Source organism: Muscardinus avellanarius (genome assembly GCF_963383645.1).
Source record: "Muscardinus avellanarius genome assembly, chromosome: 5".
Taxonomy (NCBI): domain Eukaryota; kingdom Metazoa; phylum Chordata; class Mammalia; order Rodentia; family Gliridae; genus Muscardinus; species Muscardinus avellanarius.
The window spans coordinates 104,015,505-104,036,524 of record NC_137790.1 but is presented as its reverse complement, the minus strand read 5'-3'; the positions used below and the strand labels follow the sequence as shown (position 1 = coordinate 104,036,524).

The 21,020-nt window shown below is 42.0% G+C and overlaps 1 protein-coding gene across 2 annotated transcripts in view; it reads right to left on the bottom strand.

Annotated features, from left to right (window-relative positions):
- PLD1 (phospholipase D1) overlaps positions 1–21,020 on the bottom strand; it is a gene marked incomplete at both ends in the record, with an annotated part of 113,319 nt that overhangs the window by 35,198 nt on the left and 57,101 nt on the right. For both annotated transcript variants that reach the window (XM_080696738.1, XM_080696739.1), the window contains 2 exons: positions 11,504–11,592; positions 14,428–14,538. In XM_080696738.1, coding sequence (XP_080552864.1) covers positions 11,504–11,592; positions 14,428–14,538 — 200 coding nt within the window. The remainder of the gene's footprint in view (positions 1–11,503; positions 11,593–14,427; positions 14,539–21,020) is intronic.

Below are 21,020 nucleotides of genomic sequence, written 5' to 3'. Positions count from 1 at the left end.
AGGGTCTTGCTAAGTAGCTGAGGCTGTCCTTGAACCACAATCCTCCTGTCTCAGCCTCCCAAATGCTGGGATTACAAGTGTGCACCACCGCACCGAGCTCCTGTATTTCTTAAAAGCAAAAATGACTTGAAAATGTGAGATCTCATAAAACATTCTTGTCAACTGTAGTTCATAAGAATCAGAACATTCATTCACATTTTCTTGTTTCTAGGACTTTCTTAGCTCTATATCAAAGTTTTAAAATTTTCACTTATTTATTTTGGTACTGGTTGTTGAACTAGGGGTATTCTACCTCTGAGCTATACCCCTGGCTCCCCTCAATCTTTTTTTTAGGGGGGGGGATGGAACCCAGGACCTCCGAGCTACACCCCCTGCCCTATTTTTTAGACTTTATTTTGAAAACAAGGTCTCACTAAGTTGCAGAGGGCCTCCTTAAGTAGCTGAGGCTGTCTGCGAACTGCGATCCTCCGTCTCTGCCTCCCAAATGCTGGGATTACAGGTGTGGGCCGACACACCCGGACCCAATCTTTTTGTTTTTAAACAGGGTCTTGCTAAGTTGCTGTGGCTAGCCTTGAACCTATGCTCCTGTCTCAGTTTCCCAAGTACTGGGATTGCAGGTGTGTGCTACTCCCCTCAGCTCCAAGGCCTTTGATCTTTTATAATGTGGTTGTTCTTCAATTTCCCAGGTCATGAAAAATTGAAACAGTGTTCAGCAAACTAGCAGAAACGATTTCAATTTTTTTCTGATGTCAAAAAAGGGGGCCAGGAATTTCAAACCGTAAAACTATGATTCAATGAAAGCCAAGGAAGAGAAATTCTACGTGGCAACAGGGCCAGTCTGCTTCCTTGACTCTATCTGCAGAATCCCAGCTGACGAGATTGCAATTTCTTCCTACAACACTGATGCTCACAGCACTGGATGGTGCAAATGGCGATGATCTGTTTAACATGCCTCTAACATGCAAAATTATTTGTAAATCCCAGTACTTGGGAGGCTGAGACAGGGGCAGGTTCATGGCCAGCCTCAGCTACTGAATGAGGCACTCTGCAACTTAATGAGACCCTGTTTCAAAATAAAGAATACAAAACAGGGTTGTGGGTATAGCTTCAAGGTAAAATGCCCCTTGGTTCAATTCCCAGTGACTAAATAAATAAATAAATAAATAAATAAATAAATACATTGTGATCTTAAAAGCAAGACAAGAGCTGGCGGGCAATAAGCCACAAGTAACTACACATGGAATTCTGAATATATTTTTTTAATTGCCTTCTCAGGCTTTTGTTAAAAAGAAGTTTTTCCTTCAGAACTCATTAACTCATTAACTCTTATGGTAATGCTATGTATAAGTGCTAAAAAGTTAGAGATAAATGTCCAATGGTAACAGGATGATTAAGTAAATTATGATATAGCCATTCAATGAAATGTTCATTTTGCAGCTATTAAAAATGACCATGATAATGGCTCAGGAGCAAAGTGTTTCTGTCACTGTGTTAAAGATGACCCCTCTGCAAAGCTACAGTGATCATACAAACAGAGGAGCTGATACATGAAATAGTAAATTATTTTTCTCTCAAATGTGTTAACTTTCCCCCATTCTGTGCTGGAGTTTTGAAACAGACACTGCTTCTAGGTAGCACAGAGAAGTCAACCTCTTAGATGTATGAACTGGACAGTCTGTAAGCTGCGTGTAAAAAACCAGGAGTGAGACAGTGTAGACTCCCTCCTTCCATCACAAACAGGATTCCAGAAAGCTGATCACCCCCACATCCTTTTAAATGTGAGGACCATCTGAATCTGAATTTTTCTTTCAGGTAAAACCCAGAGAAAATTGAGAGGACTTTCCATCAGCCAGAGAGATGAGGTGGCAGAGAAGGGACAGGGTAGAAAAGGGGGCAGAAGTCCCATGTCTTATGAGGCAGAGGCCAAAATAAGCCTGAGATGGATACTAGGATCAGGAAGCTCTTTCCAAAGAACTCCTGCCCCTTTGCATCTGCACCAAGGATGGGGCCTGGAGGGAGCGGAGGTGGGGGAACAGCCTGACTGAGAGAATACAGAACAGAAATAAAGAGAAGTCACTGAATCTGGCTGTACTGACCAGCAGCTGCTTGAGATAAGTTTCTTCCTGTTGTATAGTAATAGGGCTTTGTGCGAGAAATTCAAGTGAGCTGTAGAAACAGGAAAGAAGTGACAGTTCAACAGGAAATAGAAGCATGTATGGTAACAGATGAGAAAGAAAATGGAAAAATAAATGGCACTATTTTGAGGATGGTTATAATGTGGGCTTTTTATTCCTATTTTGTATTTTTTTGGTACTGGGGATTGAACCCAAGGGTATACTACCTCTCTCTAAGCTACACCCCCAGCCCTTTTTAGTATTATTATTTTTAAATTTTGAGAGCTGGGCGTGGTGGTGCTGGACTTGTAATCCCAAGTACCTGGGAGGCTGAGACAGGAGGATGGCAGGTTTGCGGCCAGCCTCAGCTACTTAGTGAGGCTCTCAGCAACTTAGTGAGACCCTGTTTTAAAATAAAGAATAAAAATCAGGCCGAGGGTATAGCTCAGAGGTAAGATGTCCCTGGGTTCAATCTCCAGTACTGGGGGAGGGGAAAAAAACCTTTTTTTTTTTTGAAACAGGGTTTGCTAAGTTGAGGAGGATGGCCTTGAACTGGAATCCTCTGTCTCAGCCTCCCAAGTACTGAGATTACAAGCATGTGCTGCCATGCCTGGTTAGTACGGACTTTTTAAAATTAATGCTTTTTAAGTTCTGTGATTATTGCAGGGCTGCTTCTATCTTTAAAAGTAGAGTACCAATCTCCCATGTAGATAGCGCATTGTGGTGAGAAGCCTCTGGGACCCCCTTCTCCATATCTCCTGCAAAACTTCCTCCTCCTTCAACCCTCAGACCCTTCCCCTTTTGCCCCCAGTGTCCCTGCGCAGCATGAGGGGCAGAGAGGAGAAGTGAGGCCCACTCATAGGTGGGTCTTGGGATCTGTAAGAAAACCCCAGAACAGCTCGGTAGCCTCTCCAGGGAGAAGACACTTTAGTTGCTGAGAATTTAGGATTTATAGGTCATATTTCATTAAAAGCAAGCTTCAGGAGCTGCTATAAATCCTCTCATTGTTGTAGATTTTGTAGTAACAAATACTGTCAGAAATCAGAATAATCATGGTTGAAGCCTGGAGGGTTTTTGTGGAGAGAACTTTATACCAGGGCGGTATCAGGTGTGCTGCACTTGGACCTGTCACTTTGTGGTGGCTTATTTTGTGATTGATTGGCAAATCTTTTAAAATGCAGTAAATGTGTCTGGGCTTTGGTTTTCTCATCTGTACAGGAGGAAGTTGGCTGAAAATCATTGTTAGTCCACTAGGAATGCTGGCCTTGCCTGGCACTCACCCTCTATCGTATGTGCATCTTGTACCACGATGCGTTGCAGATTGTGAACAAACACAAGATTTCTGGGCCATCGATCTTTTGAAAATGGCAAGCATTCAATTCTTAAGAATGCTGGGTTAGCCAAGGTTCTTTGACTTAATAACTTGATAACCTTTGGCAAGCATAGCCCCAGTGGCCCCTGAGTAAGAGTTTACAAAACTCCTTTAACTGGTCCCAGCCTAAACCAGCCGTTCTTATACTCATTCATTTCATATACATATATTTCTTTCCATTCTCTCTCTCTCTCTCTCTCTCTCTCTCTCTCTCTCTCTCTCTCTCTCTCTCTCTCTCTCCACCAAAGCTCAGACTAGGCTCAAATTAATTGCTAACCCCTGCCCTAAGCTAATTTTTACATCAGTCTGCTGAGATGATCATTTATCTCCTTTTTGGAATAGAATTAAATCAACCAAATATTCTTGAATCAAAAGTTCAGTTGTGATCTACTGTCATCTGTGCCCCAATATAACCTCTTCTCCAGGACTATTATTAGAGCTTAGAAGATGGCTTTACCCATGGGCAAAAGGTATAAGTTAACAATTGGTATAGTTAAGGTTTTTCTTCTTTTTATAACAACTGCAGTTTAAATTTCTTTGAGATAGTGCTTGTGCAACATGCTCAAATATCTTTTCAGCTTGGTATGAAATTATAGGATGTGGAAATTACAGGATATACATATTCTTTAAACCTAAGAAGTTTTTTTTTTAACCCTTCAAGCAATTACTTTAAAAATAAAACACTTCTCTGAATTTTAGTTTTTTGCAGGGGGTGGATACTGTAGATTGAAACCAGGCGCATTCTACACGAAAGCTACACGAAAGCTACACCCCTACTCCTTTTTTATTTTTTATTTTGAAACAGATCCTCACTAAGTTGTTGAGGGTCTTGCTAAGTTGCTGAGGCTGGCCTTGAGCCTGGGATTCTCCTGCCTTACCCTCCCAAGTACTGGAATTATAGGTGTGCGCCACCTTGCTTAACTGCTTTTTAACTTTTAAAATATCTCTCATAGCTTTATGGGGAACTTAAAATTAAAAATTTTCCACTTTTCTTGAAATAAAGGAAGCTTCTGTGGTGAAGATTATACGCTGAAGTCCTGAAGAGCTGATGTGAGTCCTCACTGCCCATTAGTAGCCTAATGACTCGGTAAGTTCCTGCACACTCTTGGCCTCAGCTGCCTCATCTCTAGAATGGGGATAAGTCTGCAGACGGCCCCATAAGGCTGATGTGGAGCGGGTGAAGAAATGCACGTAAGACACCTGTTACACGGAAAGATTAAAAAACTATGTGGTAACACTTCTATTTAATTAACAACCAGCGATTTTAATTAGCTTATGCGCCTTCCAAGAACAAAGAAAATGGTGTCTAAAATCAGAACAAAACTGGTCTTACATTATGCTTGTAATACTCTTTGTAATTTGGATGCCTGTGTTATCAAATTAATAATGGGGAATCCAAAATGGGATTCCAAGGAGGAATCTGCTATAGTTTCTGGCGGGACACCTCTGGACAGAGTGTTTTAACTATTAGCCTCACCACAAACAGACAGGGGTGAGAAACACAGCAAGTATTTCTTATTCCACAGTATCCATCTAAGAATTTAAATTAAGGTACGTTTAAATATCTTTTGTTTTTGTTTGGTTTGGCTGGCGACTGAACCCAAAGGCATTCTACCCAGGCCTTATTTTATTTTTATTTTTATTTTGAAACAGATTCTTGGTAGGTTGATGAGAGTCTTACTACATGCCGAAGCTGTCCTGGAACCTGCAATCCTCTCCTGCCCCAGCCTCCCAAAGTACTATAATTACAGATATGTGCCACCATACCTGGTAAATATCTCTTTAATTACAACTTTTCTGTTTCTGGCATAAATATTAAATCTGATTTGAATGCCATGCCTCTTTATCTATGATTATATCTACAGTGTGTGGCATATTCCCAGATGGTACATATTCTGGAAATATAATAATTTCTTACACTGATACTTTACACTTCACAAGCTGCCTTCACATGCATCCATGTGTATGACATTGTCATTATCTTTGTTGATGAAGAAACATAGTTTCACAAACTGATATACACAAAATATCACATCCTTACGGATATCCTACCTGGAGAGAGAACTCAGGCCTCTGGACATCTGGTTCCCCGATAATTTTCAATTCCCCAGTGGGGTATTCCTCACATTATACACTCTGGGAAAACTATAGCTTTTCCAGTTATAAGGAATTTGAGATGATTGTGTAATTTGTGTGTGTGTGTGAATGTGTATGTGTGTGTTTTGCTGGGGGCTGAACCCAGGAGAGTTCTACCTCACTAACCTTATTTACTTACTTACTTATTTACTTACTTAGGTGCCGGGGATAGAATCCAAGGCATTCTACCTCTGAGCTATACTCCCAGACATATTTTATTTTTTATTTGGAAACAGGGTCTTGCTAAATTGCTAATGGCTTTGTCAAATTGCTGAGGCTGGCTTAAATCCTGTGATCCTGTCTCAGCCTCTCAAGTACTGGGATTACAGGTATGTACCATCACGACCAGCTCTTACTTTTTATTTTGAAACAGGGTCTCATTAAGTTGCTGGGGTCGGCCTTGAACCTGCAATCCTCCTGTCTCAGCCTCCCAAGTACTGGGATTACATGTGTGAGCTACCATGCTTAGCTAAAAAACTGGGTATTTTTAATGCAGTTTAATAGTATTTTTTTTTTTTTTTTTTTTTTTTTTTTGGTGGTACTGGGGTTCCTGGAAGCCCTTCTACCTCTGGCCTACACTCCCAGACCTATTTTCTGTATTTTTGAAACAGGGTCTCTTAAACCAGCGCGGCTGGCCTCGATCCTCCTGCCTCTGCCTCCCAAGCGCAGGGATTACAAGCGTGCGCCACCACGCCCGGCTTAATAGTATATTTTAAAATGCAGTTTAGTATTAAAACATAGAGACATTAAGTCAACTGTTTCCATTGTATGTGTCAACCTTTTGGTGACAATAGTACAAAATTGTTCGCTTCCTGACTTTCTACAGAGGCAAAAAAAAAAACAAAAAAACAAAAAAAAAACTATGTATGTCAAGTTTTCACAAGCAAAGATTTATCCTCAGAAACCATTTGTTCAAGGCACGTGGACTTTGAAAATGTTCCTACCTGATCAGTTGGTCCTATTCTATTTGGGGGCTTATTCAAGCCTAGTTTGGAACAGTTGATCTTAGATGGTGGGTTCTGATTTCTTCTTCCTGACCTCCAGTCACATTTTAGTTATCAAAGTCAGCTTTCAGTGGGCTGAGCTGGTCTCAGCTCTGAGACAGTTTTCCTTATTGGAAGAGACGTGTTTCTGCAGTGATTCCGCAGCTGCTCTAGTTCTGCACGGGATGAACCCAAGTCTGAGGCTCTGGGTCACGGATCAGAACATGGAGGCTTTGCAAAACCTGTTTCTGTAAAGAATTATAGCTGTTGAGAAGGAACCAGGAGGAAGTGGGGGAGCAGAGAAGCTGCTTGGGGGGCTGGTGTGAGGCTGGATTCCAGAGCTGGAAGAAAAACAAAGACTCAGCTCCGTTGAGGGATTTGGCAGTCCAAAGACTCAGACCGCTCTGGGGTGGGAGGGACCTGGCTGCGGCCCGCATTCCTCGGTCGCTGGCTGGCTGCTGACTGTCATTTTCCTCCATCTGCTTTGTGCCGTATTCTATTCTTTTTCCAACAGCCAGAATTATACTTGTTGCTAAGAATGTGACTTTGGCAAGGAAGTTCTAATTCTCAGAAGAGTAGAAAACAGAGAAGTCTAGGGAGGAAGAGAGGGAGAAGCTGGAGGATTGCACATCGTGACTCCCTAATTAGTGAAATGGGGTGCCCCACTGCAGGCAACTTACAACATGAGCTTTTATTTTTTTTTTTTTTTGGTACAAAGTGGGATTGGACTTTTATTTATTTAAGACAGTTAGATGCTATTATTACTTGGCACAGTTAGGAGTGGTGGTGTAAGAGTGGAGAGCCAGTCCTAGAGAGACTTCTCGTCTATGTATGAAAATGGGGAAGGATCTGGATTGATTCCTAGCGGGGAGGCTTTGGGTCTGCTTTCTCACACACTTGTCTAAGGAAAGTCTTCTTAGCAGGGAAGTGGAAGTTCTTTGTCTGTAATGCTAATTTTGTTGGACTGAAACTCTCCCTCTCTCTCTCTCTCTCTCTCTCTCTCTCCTCTCTCTCTCACACACACACACACACACACACACACACTTTTTATTTATATATTTTCATCAACCACATCAGATCTACTTACATTTTTTTTTTTTTTTGCCCCTTTTCAACAATGCAGGAAGTCTGGGTTTCTGTTTTGTCTTTTTTATAAGTCATCTCTTGTTTTTCTGTGTTGGGATTTTATATGCATGTAAACTGCAGGTGCGGCAGGGCTGGGGTGGGAACCCAGCTCCCTGTCTACTTAGTCAGCCAGGCCCTGCGCAGGCTGAAGGTAGCCAAGGCATCCCTGCTCGGGGTGTGGCTGGGAGGAGCTGGAGTGCTCAGGCTCAGTCGGATCCAGAGCTGTTGGGTCACAGGAGAACCTGGCAGAGCAGGGAGACATGGAAACAGAAGGCCTGGGTTGGCCCTGTGACTGGCTGCGCCCTGGGCGCATCCCCGTATGCGTGGGTGCCTGCGTGATACTTTGGGGGAAGCTGGGCTTTCCGGCCCAGGCCATCTACACAATCATATCAAAGATGAGCTTTTTAATTTCTGCCTTGACCTTGTCTAACAATCCAAGCTCGCAGAGTTCAAGTTAGTAAGTGAAAAAAATTTCACAGTAGCAATTAACATAGGGAAGGAACAAGGATACGGAGAAGCAGAGAAAGGGGGAGACACAGAGTATGTTTCCAGGTGTTTGTGTATCTTTTGAAAGTGCGCATGTGGGATGTATATGTCATTTTGAAATTGCCAAAGAATGCGAGGCTGTTGAGAAACTGGAGCTCAGTGGCACATGGTTGGTTTGAAACTCGATGGATTCATTTCCCACAAAGCAAGCTTGAAGTTGCCGGTCTTTATTGTGCCTGGTCAATCTCCAAGCAGCTGATAACATCTGTAACAGATGCACCTGATCACATTTGCTCCTCCAGGCTCCTTCTCCTTTCAGGAGCAGCTCATGCGGTCACTGGGAGAGGCTTAATCAGAAACTGTCGGATAGTGCCTTCCCGCCCTAACGTGCTAGGATTTTATGATTTTAGAAGAAATCTAGATTTCTCAAGACAAATTAATATAGTAAAGAAAAATATTCTTTTAGGCTCCCAAACACTTAAAAACAAAACTTATGCATACTTATGAGTTTATAGAGAACTAATAACTTGTCACTGAAGCTCATCCTACTTTACTTATTAGCTGATCATAGTTCCAAAATCCACAATTCATTGCTCAGTCCAAAAAATTCATTTGTCAGCTTAATGTACTTCTATGATTTACTTCAATTTTATGAAAAAAGTATTGTTCTCTTTTGTCAAATAGGCTTCATAAATAGAGCAGCTGCACCTGCACTAATGAAATGTGAGAGTCGACAGAGGATGTGATTTTGTAAATTAATCATAAATTACACCAGAGAACTGGAAGACTGTCAGGGATGCAAGAAGTGTGTGTGTGTGTGTGTGTGTGTGTGTGTGTGTGTGTGTTTAGCTGTAATCAGGCTGTTTTCAGGACTTTTCAGAAACAGATCCTATGGGGGACTTTATAAAGCATATGAGAAGCCAGGCTTATAACCTCTGCACTTGGGAGGCTGAGACAGGAGGATTGTGCAGGTTCGAAGCCAGCCTCAGCTACTTAGTGAGACCTCGTTTCCAAATAAAATATAAAATAGGTCTGGGAGTATAGCACAGAGGTAGAAAGCCCCTGGGTTCCATCCCCAGTAACACACACACACACACACACACACACACACACACACACACAGCATATGAGAAGAGAAAACTAAAGGGAAAAAAGTCCATTGTAACTATTTATGGCCTTATATTCTCTTCTAGATGAATACCAAGCATCCTACCTTGTCTTTGGAGCATTATAAAATTCAGATGCCTGGGCCCCTCTTCAGGAAATTATGATCCAGTAAGTCTGGAGTTGAGTGAAGTTGTGATTTTGTAAAGATCTGATGGTGATTTTGATGTACGGTCAGGGTGAGACCCACTGTGTGTGTGTGGCAGTGTGCTAGCTCTGCTCACCACAGGATCAAGACAGTGTCCCCTTGGCTGCTGAGAGGGCTAGCTGCTGACTGTTTGGCTACAGCGAAGTCCTCTGCAGATATTGCCCCCCACCATCAAAGAGACTTTCTCAATCATGGCCTGCCCTGCTCCCAACATGCGTGACTCAGATTGAGGAAATCCTGAACTGTGAGCACAGGGTTGCATGCCTGCAATCCCAGTACTTTGGAGGCTGAAGCTAGAAGATCACAGGTTCAAGGTCAGCCTCAGCAACTTAGTGAAACCCTCACGAACTAAGTAAAACCCTGTTTCAAAATAAAATAAATTGGGCTGGGGGTGTAGCTTGAAGGTAAAATAACTTTGGGTTCAATCCCCAGCCCCCCTCCCAAGAAAGGGGGCAAGGAAGTGAATAACACATTAATGGTCAATAAACACACAAAAGGTGCTCAATACCATTAATTATTAGAAATTTTTAAATTAAAATCACAATGAGATGTTATTTCATGCCTAGCAGAATAACTACAATGGAAGCAGAGATGACAGTAAGTATTGACAATGATACAGAGATATTGGAACTCTAAGTATACTGCAGGAATAATGTAATATGAGATGGCTGCTCTGGAAGGTAGCCAGCCTGATAGTTCCTCAAGATGTTAAACAGAAAGTTACCACATGAACCAGCAATTTTACCCCTAGAGAAATGAAGCTTATAGCAACATTATTCGTGACAGTTAAAAAGTAGATACAATTCAAATGTCCACCAACTGATAAGTGGGCAAATATGCATCCATACAATGAAAAAAGAAATAAAATACTGACACATGAGCTAACACACATGAGCCTTGCTAGTAACATAATGCTAAGTGAAAGAAGTTGGCCATAAAAGGCAGTGTGTTAAAGCAAGGCATCGTGGTGCACACTTGTAATCCCAGTACTTGGGAGACTGAGACAAGAGGATCACAGTTTTGAAGTCAAACTCAGCTACTTACTGAGGCCCTTCACAAATCAGTGAGACCCTGTTTCAAAATAAAGAATAAAAAATAGGGCTAGGGTATAGCTCAGAGGCAGAATGTCCCTGGGTTCAATCACCAGTACCACAAAAAAAGAAAGAAAGAAAGAAAGAAAGAAAGAAAGAAAGAAAGAAAGAAAGAGAGAGAGAGAGAGAGAGAGAGAGAAAGAAAGAAAGAAAGAAAGAAAGAAAGAAAGAAAGAAAGAAAGAAAGGGAAAAAAAGACCATATACTATATGTTAAATGTTTCCATTTATATGAAATGCCCAGACTAGGGAAATTTATATAAGAAGAAAGTAGGTTAGTAATTGCCAGGGGCTCAAGGAAGGAAGGAGTAGGTAAAGACTGCTAGTGAATATGGGGTTTCTTTTTGGAGCTATGAAAACGTTCTAAAATTGATTAGGTGATGGTTGCACAACTCTAAATATTCTTAAAATCATTTATATGTACAGTTTAAGTAGGTGGACATAGAAAATATGGACTTTATCTCAATAAAACTGTTATTTAAGAAATAATCCCCAAAGCCAAAGAAATAAGACAGATGGAAACAAGAATTTAAATATAACCCATGGCAAAATGTTATGTTTATTCTGCTTTGTTTATAAGGGAACATAGCTCACTGTCTGTCATTAAATAAATCAAACCACAAATCTCATGTGTGGGAAAGAGTCTGGCCAGGAAAAAGTAATCGCGCCCTGGAAGAATTGAGTTTCCCACCAAAACGGACTCAAACATTCCCAGCAGCTGACTCAGATTAAAGGGACTGATAGCTGACTGTAGGCTGGACCTCACTGAGCCTGCTAGGAGACAAAAGCACTTTAGAATTGGGCCATCAAAAGCCATTTTAATAGGAAATACAAGAACATCTGGGGTGGCACTCACCCAGGATCCCCTCAAAGACCAAAATGTTACCTGTGAGCTTTCAGGATCCTCTGGGCAATGGCATCGCCGACCTTGTTGAACACAACTTTGTCATCAGCACAGCTTATGAAAAATTGGTTCTAGGAGAGAAAATAGGACATTCATAGAGTGCACTCTTTTCTTAGTAGTAAATACACAGTATAAGGAAAATGTGGTAAAAAAAAAACATACTGATAGTAAAAAAAAAAAAAAAGTTTCACAAAGCAGACACGTTCTGACCACTAAAATCATACCAGGAAAGCAAGTACTATAGAATCAAAGGAGCCACACGTGACTGTGGGTCTCAGGCCTGTCTAGGTTAGTGATCATCCACAGCCTCCCAGTCAGGCAAAAGGCCATGCATTCTTAGAACACTAAGAACATTCCAAGCTGAGTTATTTTTCATAATCATGAGCATTTGCACAATGCTTATAAACTTCTACACTGGCAAACATCCTGACTCATGCTAAATTTAATTTTAAACAAGGTCGATGGCAAAAGCCCGTCTAATTCGCTCCACTCCTTCCCCATTCTTTCCTGTATCTGCTCTCACCTCATCCCCTTTGCACCTGATTATCCCTGAACTTCTATTTTAAGTGGTTTTAAATCTCTTTTGTTAGTATGTTTCCTAAAAGCAAACTAATAAAATGGAAAATATTTTTATTTCTTTTTCTCTAAGTACTTCTGCTATTCATGTATCCATAAAACATCTTTGTAGTATTATCATCATAATAGTTTAAAAGATTGTGTTTCTGCATAAAGGACTGTTTAAAATTAGATATAAATATTAGGAAGGCTATGTTCAAGTAAAATGTAGATTGTTATAATGCACCTGTCATTTCTAGGGATAAACATCACAAAGTGACATTTGCTAATCATTTTAAAGTACAAAGATTTATAAGCAATAACTCAAAATAGGATTATCATCCTTTTGCAACATTATCATTTTATGACTACAAGGGTTTTTATGCTTAAATACACAAATCTACAAAATGCCTCTAGAAGACGACTTACAGGAAGGCATTGGGCAGAAACTGGTCTGAGGATGTGGGTGGTCTCCTTGGGTATCAACCCGTGAAATCTCAGTGGCAACCAAACTGTTTTCAGTTTGGTTCTGAATTCATATTACAAAGAAGTTTAGCATTCCTCGCCAGCTGTAAACACAGACTGGCCACATGTCTTGTCCTTTACTGCTTTTCTTGAAAGAGTAAGGTGAAGGCTGACCTCTTACCTAAACTAGAGGAATGCCAACCAGGTCTATGTCCATGACCATGTGTACCTACATGACACCACTGACCTTATTTAATGTTTTGCTAGCATGTATGTATGCATGCATGTATGTATGTATGTATCTACTTACCTACCTACCTACCTACCTACCTACCTACCTATGTACCCGGGACTAAACTCAGGGCATTCTACTTCTAAGATACACCCCAGCCCTATTTTCATGTTTTGTTTTGAAACAGGGTCTTTCTAGGTTACTGAGAGTCTTGCTGTTACTGAGGTTGAATTTCAAACCAGCAATCCTTCTTCTGTCTCAGCCCCCAAGTACTAGGACTACAGGTGTGCACCACCATACCTGCCCTGCTAGTATTTAAAAGAAAAGTTGATATTAATGTCACTAAAGAGAGATGAAATAAAATTACTCTGGGCAGCAGATGAATCAGGCTTAATATCATACATTACAATGTTATAATTATTAAAGTTAATAATACTAATGGTGTTACTACACTCTAGAGTTTATGCAGAGTTCACTAATTTTTTCCACTAATGTCTTTTTTATTTATTAGATGATCCCATCCAGGATACAACATTACATTTGGCCTGCTAATATTTTTAATTAGCTCTCTCTTTCTTCAGGCCTGCAAAATAAATAAAGTGCCAGGTTTTTGTTGTTTTTTTTTTTTCTCTTTGCCTTTAATGAACTGACATTGCATGGAGAGGGAGAGGCCCAGGACAAAAGGAAAGGAAAATAGGGCTAGAATGATTTTCCCCAACTACTCCATCTTCTTTTTAACATCTTTTTTTATTCGGTGAGAAAAAAGAAAAACCTAGAATTAAAGACAGAATACGTGCTCTGATTTATATTCTCCATTATTGTGACTTTTTATTTTCTCAGGGTTTTCTGAGCACTCTGAACTATTTTTATATCCACTTTGAAGTGCAATTAAAATTCCCAGACTAAAATCAGTGTTCCCAGATTTTCTTATTTACTCTGAACACAAACTCTGGGATCTGAGTTATTACGAGAGGTAGTTCACACAGGATTGAAGAACATGGTTCTACCTTTAATATTCCCACATCTTTTTATCTTTTTCTTTTCTTTTCTTTTCTTTTCTTTTCTTTTCTTTTCTTTTCTTTGGAAACAGGGTCTCACTAAGTTGCTGAGAGCTTCACTAAGTGCTGAGGTTGGCTTCAAACCTGTGCGATCCTCCTGTCTCAGCCTCCCAAGCGCTGGGATTATAAGCATGTGCCACCATGCCCGGCCCACATCTTTTTTTATATTCATTTCCCTGCACACTCCCTACTCCAGTATCCCAATTCCAGTGGCTTTCAGTGGTCTCTCTTAGCAACTTACTTTGCGTGTGTGCTCTCCAGAAACAGCACATGCTGTATACCTAAGCACTCCAATGAAGCCAAAGCAAAACTTATGCATCCATGTTGGGGTATTTCTGGCAAATAATACTACAGTGAGTTGATGCATTTTAATTGCAAGGACTTGGGAGACTCCCATCAGAGTCTTGAGTTAATAACAATGAAAAGTAAATTTCAAGTGTGCTTGAAATTTGGGTGAATATCATTTGAATAGTCTCCAGCACTCTTCATAGGTAACACACTGAAGATGGCAAGTCTTGAACTGGAGACCCTGAGGTCTGGATGTGGTATTTATGGGTAGGCAGGTTCCCACAGTAACTGACATGAGCAGGACTTACTTCAATATAGATATAGTGCTTGCTGTTCTCTATCACGTGGACATATGCAGCATGGATGGATTCTTCATGGTACTTTATGCCAGCAGACCAATCAGCAGCAGAGCGGAGCAACTACAAGGCAGCAGTCAGCAATGAGCAAACATCAGACAATGGAGACGACACCAGACATACTAATGCAATGAAGCTATCCTTTTTTTTCTTCTAAAAAACTGAACGATGGGGAGGGGGCATGAAGTCTGTGATCATGTATGTCACTGTCAACATGATTTACATTATGGTGTGAAACTATAATGCACCAATAAAAGCATAGAAAAAACTGAATTATTATAGTGGCTTGAGAGTCATGTGTGAGCCAAGAGAAAGATGAGAATTAGGGGATGCTACGGAGGAAGAAAGGGTTAGGGAACTGATCCTCATACATAATCTATAAAGAGCCCAGATGAAAAACATCAGAAATACATATATCTCCTTCTACCCAGGATTATTTTCATTCAATATTGGAAACCACCAAGTTTCCTCAAAGATTATTTTAGAAGCCCCTCTTTTGGAGGCCACATTGATGTAAACATCTGTATTCTTCCTGTGACCATCCCACAGTTGCTGAGAATGCTGCTATGATGATCTGTTTATTAATGACATCCACTCTCACAAGTGTCCTGGTTTAGATCATACAGTATGGTCATCCTAGCTCTGACTTAATATTGTGATTATTCCTTTCTCCCCAAAGAGATATTAATCAGATAAATGCAACCTAAAAGATAGTTCATTTAGACATGTAATCTGGACTTTTCCTTTTATTAGCTGTCTGATCTTTGGCTTGCCGCCTTTCATTTTCTCATGGAGATTAAAAGAGAATCCGAGCAGCAAGGTAGCTTGCAAGGTGTCTTGGGGGTGCTGGCTCACACTGACACCAGAGACGGACTTTGCCTCGTATCAGTCTATCCCTTTATCTGATCACTATGCTGCGCTCTTGCATTCCACCCTATCTGTGTGTCCTTCCAACCAATTTGGAGGTGACCTAGTCACTCCTGGCTAATCAGGTCGAAGCTGAACCCCTACCTGCTGCTGCTGGACTGTAACTCTTCTCAAAAGCCCCCAGCGGCCAGGGCACACCACCATCTGGGGCCTTTTGGCATGCCTCTTCTCAGAGTCCCTATCTAATCTCATATCTGGTTCTGTTAATACTTTGGAGGATTTTACTCAGGGGTACTCAACCTCTTAGCTACACCCGCAGCCCTATTTTATTTTTTATTTTGAAACAGGGACTTACTAAGTTGCTGTGGCTAGCCTCAAACTTGTGATCCTCCTATCTCAGGCTCCCAAGTACTGGGATTACAGGCATGTGACACCACACCCAGCTTTCTTTGGGGGATATATCAGACTGTCTCCTTCCTTCCTCCCTCCCACCTCCCTTTTTCCTTCTCCTTCCTAATTAGTTAAACTTATTACATTTAAGTGTGTGTGTGTGTGTGTGTGTGTGTGTGTGTGTGTGTGTGTGTGTGTTACCGGGGTTCCTGGAAGCCCTTCTACCTCTGGGCTACACTCCCAGACCTATTTTTTATATTTTTATTTGGAAACAAGCTCTCTTAAGCCAGCGCGGCTGGCTTCAAACCTGTGCAATCCTCCTGTCTCTGCCTCCCAAGCACGGGGATTACAAGCATGTGCCACCATGCCCGGCTAAATTTATTTTAATTTTAATAATGTCTTCCTATCTTCCTTATATAGCGGGTGTTCAATACATAGTTACTGAGTCCTTTTAAACAACAGCAAGACATGACAGATGCCTCATTATAAGAATATTTTTGCTATATATGATTGGAAACGAATGCTGAAACTGTCTGTCCCTCAAGAGATCAACTGAAATTAAAAATAAAATTAAAGGAATAACCCCTTCCTTCCTTCCTTTCTTCCCTTCCCTTCCCTTCCCCTTCCTTCCTTCCTTTGTAGACAGATTGAACCCAGGGCCTATATTCTACCTCTGAGATATACTCCTGGGGCGTTTTGTTTTTTGTCTTGAAACTGGGTCTCGCCAAGTTTCTGAGGGCTTCACTAAGTTCCTGAGGCTGGCCTTGAACCTGTGATCCACTTGTCTCAGCCTTCCAAGTCCTGGGATTCCAGGTGCACTCCACTGCGCCCAGCTAGTTTCTCTCTTATCAATCGCACTCCATCCCTCTATTCACTCACCTGCCCCCACCTGGAGTACCGGAACTTCTAGGTCAGACAGCAGAGTGTAGGTGAGGCTGATGGAGAGCAGAATGACCAGGTGCAAAGCCGGCCTCAGCCACTTACTGGCTGTAAGTGGTCTTGGTCACATTTCTTAACTTCTTTTGCCTCAGATTTCTGTTCTATAAAACAGAGTATCTACGCTGGGCGTGGTGGCGCACGCTTGTAATCCCCGCACTTGGGAGGCTGAGACAGGAGGATCGCACAAGGTTCGAAGCCAGCCTCAGCTACTTAGTGAGGCTCTCAGCAACTTAGTGAGACCCTGTTTGCAAATAAAAATGTAAAAATAGGTCTGGGAGTGTAGCCCGGAGGTAGAAGCTATACCTGCAGGCTATACTGGGTTCCACCCCCAGGACTGGCAAAATAAATAAATAAATAAATAAATAAATAAATAAATAAATAGAGTATCTACTTCATAGGATTGTAGACAGGGTTAAATATATTACTGTGAAAGTCGGTAGCAGGAGTCTGGCACCTAGTAAGTGGAGTGTCAGTGTTATTATTGATGACAGCTTTAGAGGATGCATTGAACAGTGGCAGGTCACATCCTAGACGCCGCACAGCTCCTGGGGCTGTGCACACCTGGGTGGACTGGAGGTCATCCCAGGATGCTTTCTCTGGCTCCCCCGACCCCTGTATTCTAACTAGTGATTGCATTATGATGCTGGCATATAGCAAGTGCTCAGTAAGTAGTTACTGAGTCTTTTCAAACAATAGCATGACATCACAGAAGCCTCATTATAAGAACAGATTTGCTATATATGATTAGAAATGAATGCTGAAACTGCCCCTCAAGAGATCAACTAAAATTAAAAATAAAACAAAGGGCATGGCCCCATGCTTGCTAGAAATGTTCATAGTGAGCCAACATAATCAGCTTTATATATTATAAATTTTTTGCTCTAATCAATAATTTAGCTGTCGCATCTAAGCCAGGCATGGTGGCATGACTCTGTAATCCCAGTAGCCGGGAGGCTGAGGCAGGAGGATCACAAGTTGGAACCTCAGCAACTTAGCGAGACTCAGTTTCAAAATGAAGAGGGCTGAGTGCGTAGCTCCGAGGTAGAAGCCCCCTGGGTTCAGCCCGAGTGGTTCACCCCAAGAAAGTTATTGACAAGATCCACACGCTGCTCTTAGAGAGAGCTTCTTATCCTCCTCCAGTCCAGAAACCTTATACTTTCTTTTCTCCCTCTCAAAATCTGCTCGAGTTCAAAGGCTCAATAAACTCATTCACCTAAGACAAACATGAGGAATCTCAAGGAGGTATAAACTTGCATGTCGTGTCTCATCAGTCTGGAGCGGTTCCTGCATCCGCATCGGAGAGAGAGGTGAGCGAGAGGTGTTCCGGCTCGGGGCACACAGGGAAGCGACCTGAGGCTGATTCCCAAAGGCTGCCCTCATGTTCTCGCCATCTTCTTTGCTAGTGATGGTGTTTCCCTTTCTAGAGGCCTTCCAGTGCTGAAAACAAGGAAGGCCATACCCCAAAGAAGAGCACACGTCCCAGCGGGGCGGCCGCCAGTGCCCGAGACACAGAGTGCGGCCAGGAGGTTGCTCCCTCGCTAGGGGCTCGGCACTGTCTATCCATCACCCATTATCTGAGTCCAGGCGCACATACTTGCCTCACAGTGAAAACTCATTTCACTAAAAAAAAAAAAAAAGTAATTGCTTTTGCTCAGACTTAAAAGATATCTTTGAAACAACATAAGGGGAAAAATCACTTGGGATTATTATTCGCTATTATTTTTTTTTATTTATTTATTTTTGGTGGTACTGGGGTGGAACTGAGGGACTTTTCTACCTCTGGGCTATACTCCCAGACCTATTTTATACTTTATTTGGATACAGGGTCTCACTAAGTTGCTGAGAGCCTCACTAAGTAGCTGAGGCTGGCTTTGAACCTGTGGGATCCTCCTGTCTCAGCCTCCCAAGCGCTGGGATTACAAGGGTGCGTCACCACGCCCTGCATTATTATTCATTATTCTGATTAGTTAAAATCTGACTATCACTACAAAATAAGTTGAAAATAATGAGCTTCCTTTCTGCTTTGCCTGCGCCCTGGAACCCTGTAGCCCTAAGATTATGTAAAATTTACCTCGTTGGGCATGGTGACTCATGCTTGTAAGTCTAGTACTTGGGAGGCTGAGATAGGAGGACCATAGGTTTGAGGTCAGCCTCAGCAACTTAGTAGGGTCCTCAGCTACTTAGTGAGATCCTGTTTCAAAATGAAAAATAAAAAAGAGCTGCGGTGTCCCTTAGAGGCAAGATATTCCTATGTTCAATCTCAGCATGCACACACACACACACACACACACACACACACACACACCTCATCTTAAAAACTTTAAATGCTTGATGATTCAGAAAATTTATCAATAGCCAAATAAGTCTAGTATGTTTTGATTGACTTAATTTATTTATTTACTTATTTATTTATTGTGATACTAGGAATTAAGCTCCGGGCACCCTGTGAGCCTCCTGTCTCAGCCTCCAAGTACTAGGAGTTCAGGCGCGCATCACCACACCTTTCTGATTTCTCTGTTTTAGAATTTAGATTGACTCTTCTTTTTAATTCATTGACTTGACCTACTTGTTTCGAGTTTCTGTTTTAAACCAATGTAGCAGGGGCAGGCCCAGACCCCTCTCCACATGCCCCCAAATGGCTGATCTTATTGTCCTGAGTGGACCGAGAAACACATCTAACACTCACTTTTCAAACCTCAAGTTGGAATGCACAATTTTAAAGCCTATGAAAATGACCTATTTCTGGTTTTATGGTTTAGCCTCAAAATTGTAATGAGGACCTAGTATTTTCTTTTGTTCTCTGTCCTATTTTTTTTTTTTTTTTTTTTTTACTAAAATACAACCTTCTCTCTGTGACCACAGGCCCTGATCCAAGTTGAATGTATAGACTAAATACCAAAGGTCCCTCTTTGGAGTAAAACTGTCAGGACATTCTTGGCACTGGTCTCCACGTCCTCTCCCCTCTCACTGCGGTGCTCTTATTCCCTATAAATTCAGTGCCTGTGTTAATTCAGTTCTGTTCCCTACGCTTCCCAGTCCGTTGTGGAACACACACAATGGAGGCCAAAGCCCTTTTCAGAGGCCCCTCAAGGAGGGGCTGCGTCCCACCCGCAGATGCTCCCAGATGTGTGGGTTGGGGAGAGAAAGGAGGGGCTCAGCTCGACGGGCCTTATGCCTCTCATCCATACTGAAGGGAAGAGCAGGCAAGACAGATCAAGAAATTAGCCTAAAAATTCTTTCTCATCCTATCAAGCACGTTCTTTTAACAACCACTTCTCTTCAGCTGAGTGTCAGCACCTCATATCAGATGGGCAATTATTTATTTAGGATGATCCTTTTCTAAAATTTTTTGTACTGGGAATTGAACTCAGGGGTGTTCTACCTCCAAGCTCTATTCCCAGCTTCTTTTTTTTGTTTGGAAACAGGGTCTCACTAAGTTGCAGAAGCTGGCTTTGAACCTGCGATCCTCCTTGCTATCCTCCTCTCTCAGCCTTAAGATAATCTTTTGGGCTGAACCAACAAAGGAAATTCAGCTATGGTGGCACATGCCTACGATCCCGGTCTTTGGGAGGCTGAGACAGGAGGATCGCGGGTTGCAGGTTCGCCTCAGCAACTTAGTGCAACCCTCAGCCTGTGTCAAAAATAAAAAAATAAAAAGGGCTGGGAGCATAGCTCTGAGGTAGAATGCCCCTGGTTTCAATCCCCAGTAACAAAAACAAAACAAACATTTTTTTCTGTCTTTTGAGGTCTAACTACACCCTAAAGTGCCATTAGAGCACTTTTCCAAGTGTCCGAGCAGTGTTTTCCCGTGGTATAATTCAGGCGATACTAGTCTGTAAGTTCTCTTTTTCCTTTCTTCCCTCTTCGCCCCTCTTTTTATTTTCATTTAAACATGATTGAATACATAAGTCCAGGGGAGCCATTTCTCACAATATAGGCAGCGATTCTCAACACAACGGTCTCAAGATGTTTCTACTGCAAGCTGCCCAGCTGAATGAAAAGGATCGTCCCCATGGATCGGCATGGCTGAGCAGCATTCAGGTTCAGCGTTAGCTCTTCCCCACCTCCACATCCTGTCTCGGCAACACATCTTAGAGGGCAATGAGAGCATTCAGAACCCAATTTATTCTCTCTCTTTTTTTTGGGGGGGGGGCACTGGATCAAAGCTAGGGGCATTCTACCACCAAGCTACGGCACCAGCCCTTTCAATTTTATTTTTTAATTTTTAAAACAGGCTCTCACTAAATTGCTGAGGCCCGCGCCGATCTGCAGTCCTCTGACCCATGGTCCCACGTACTGGGATTGCAGGTGGACACCACCCTGGGCAGCTTAGTTGGTTCTTAGTGGAG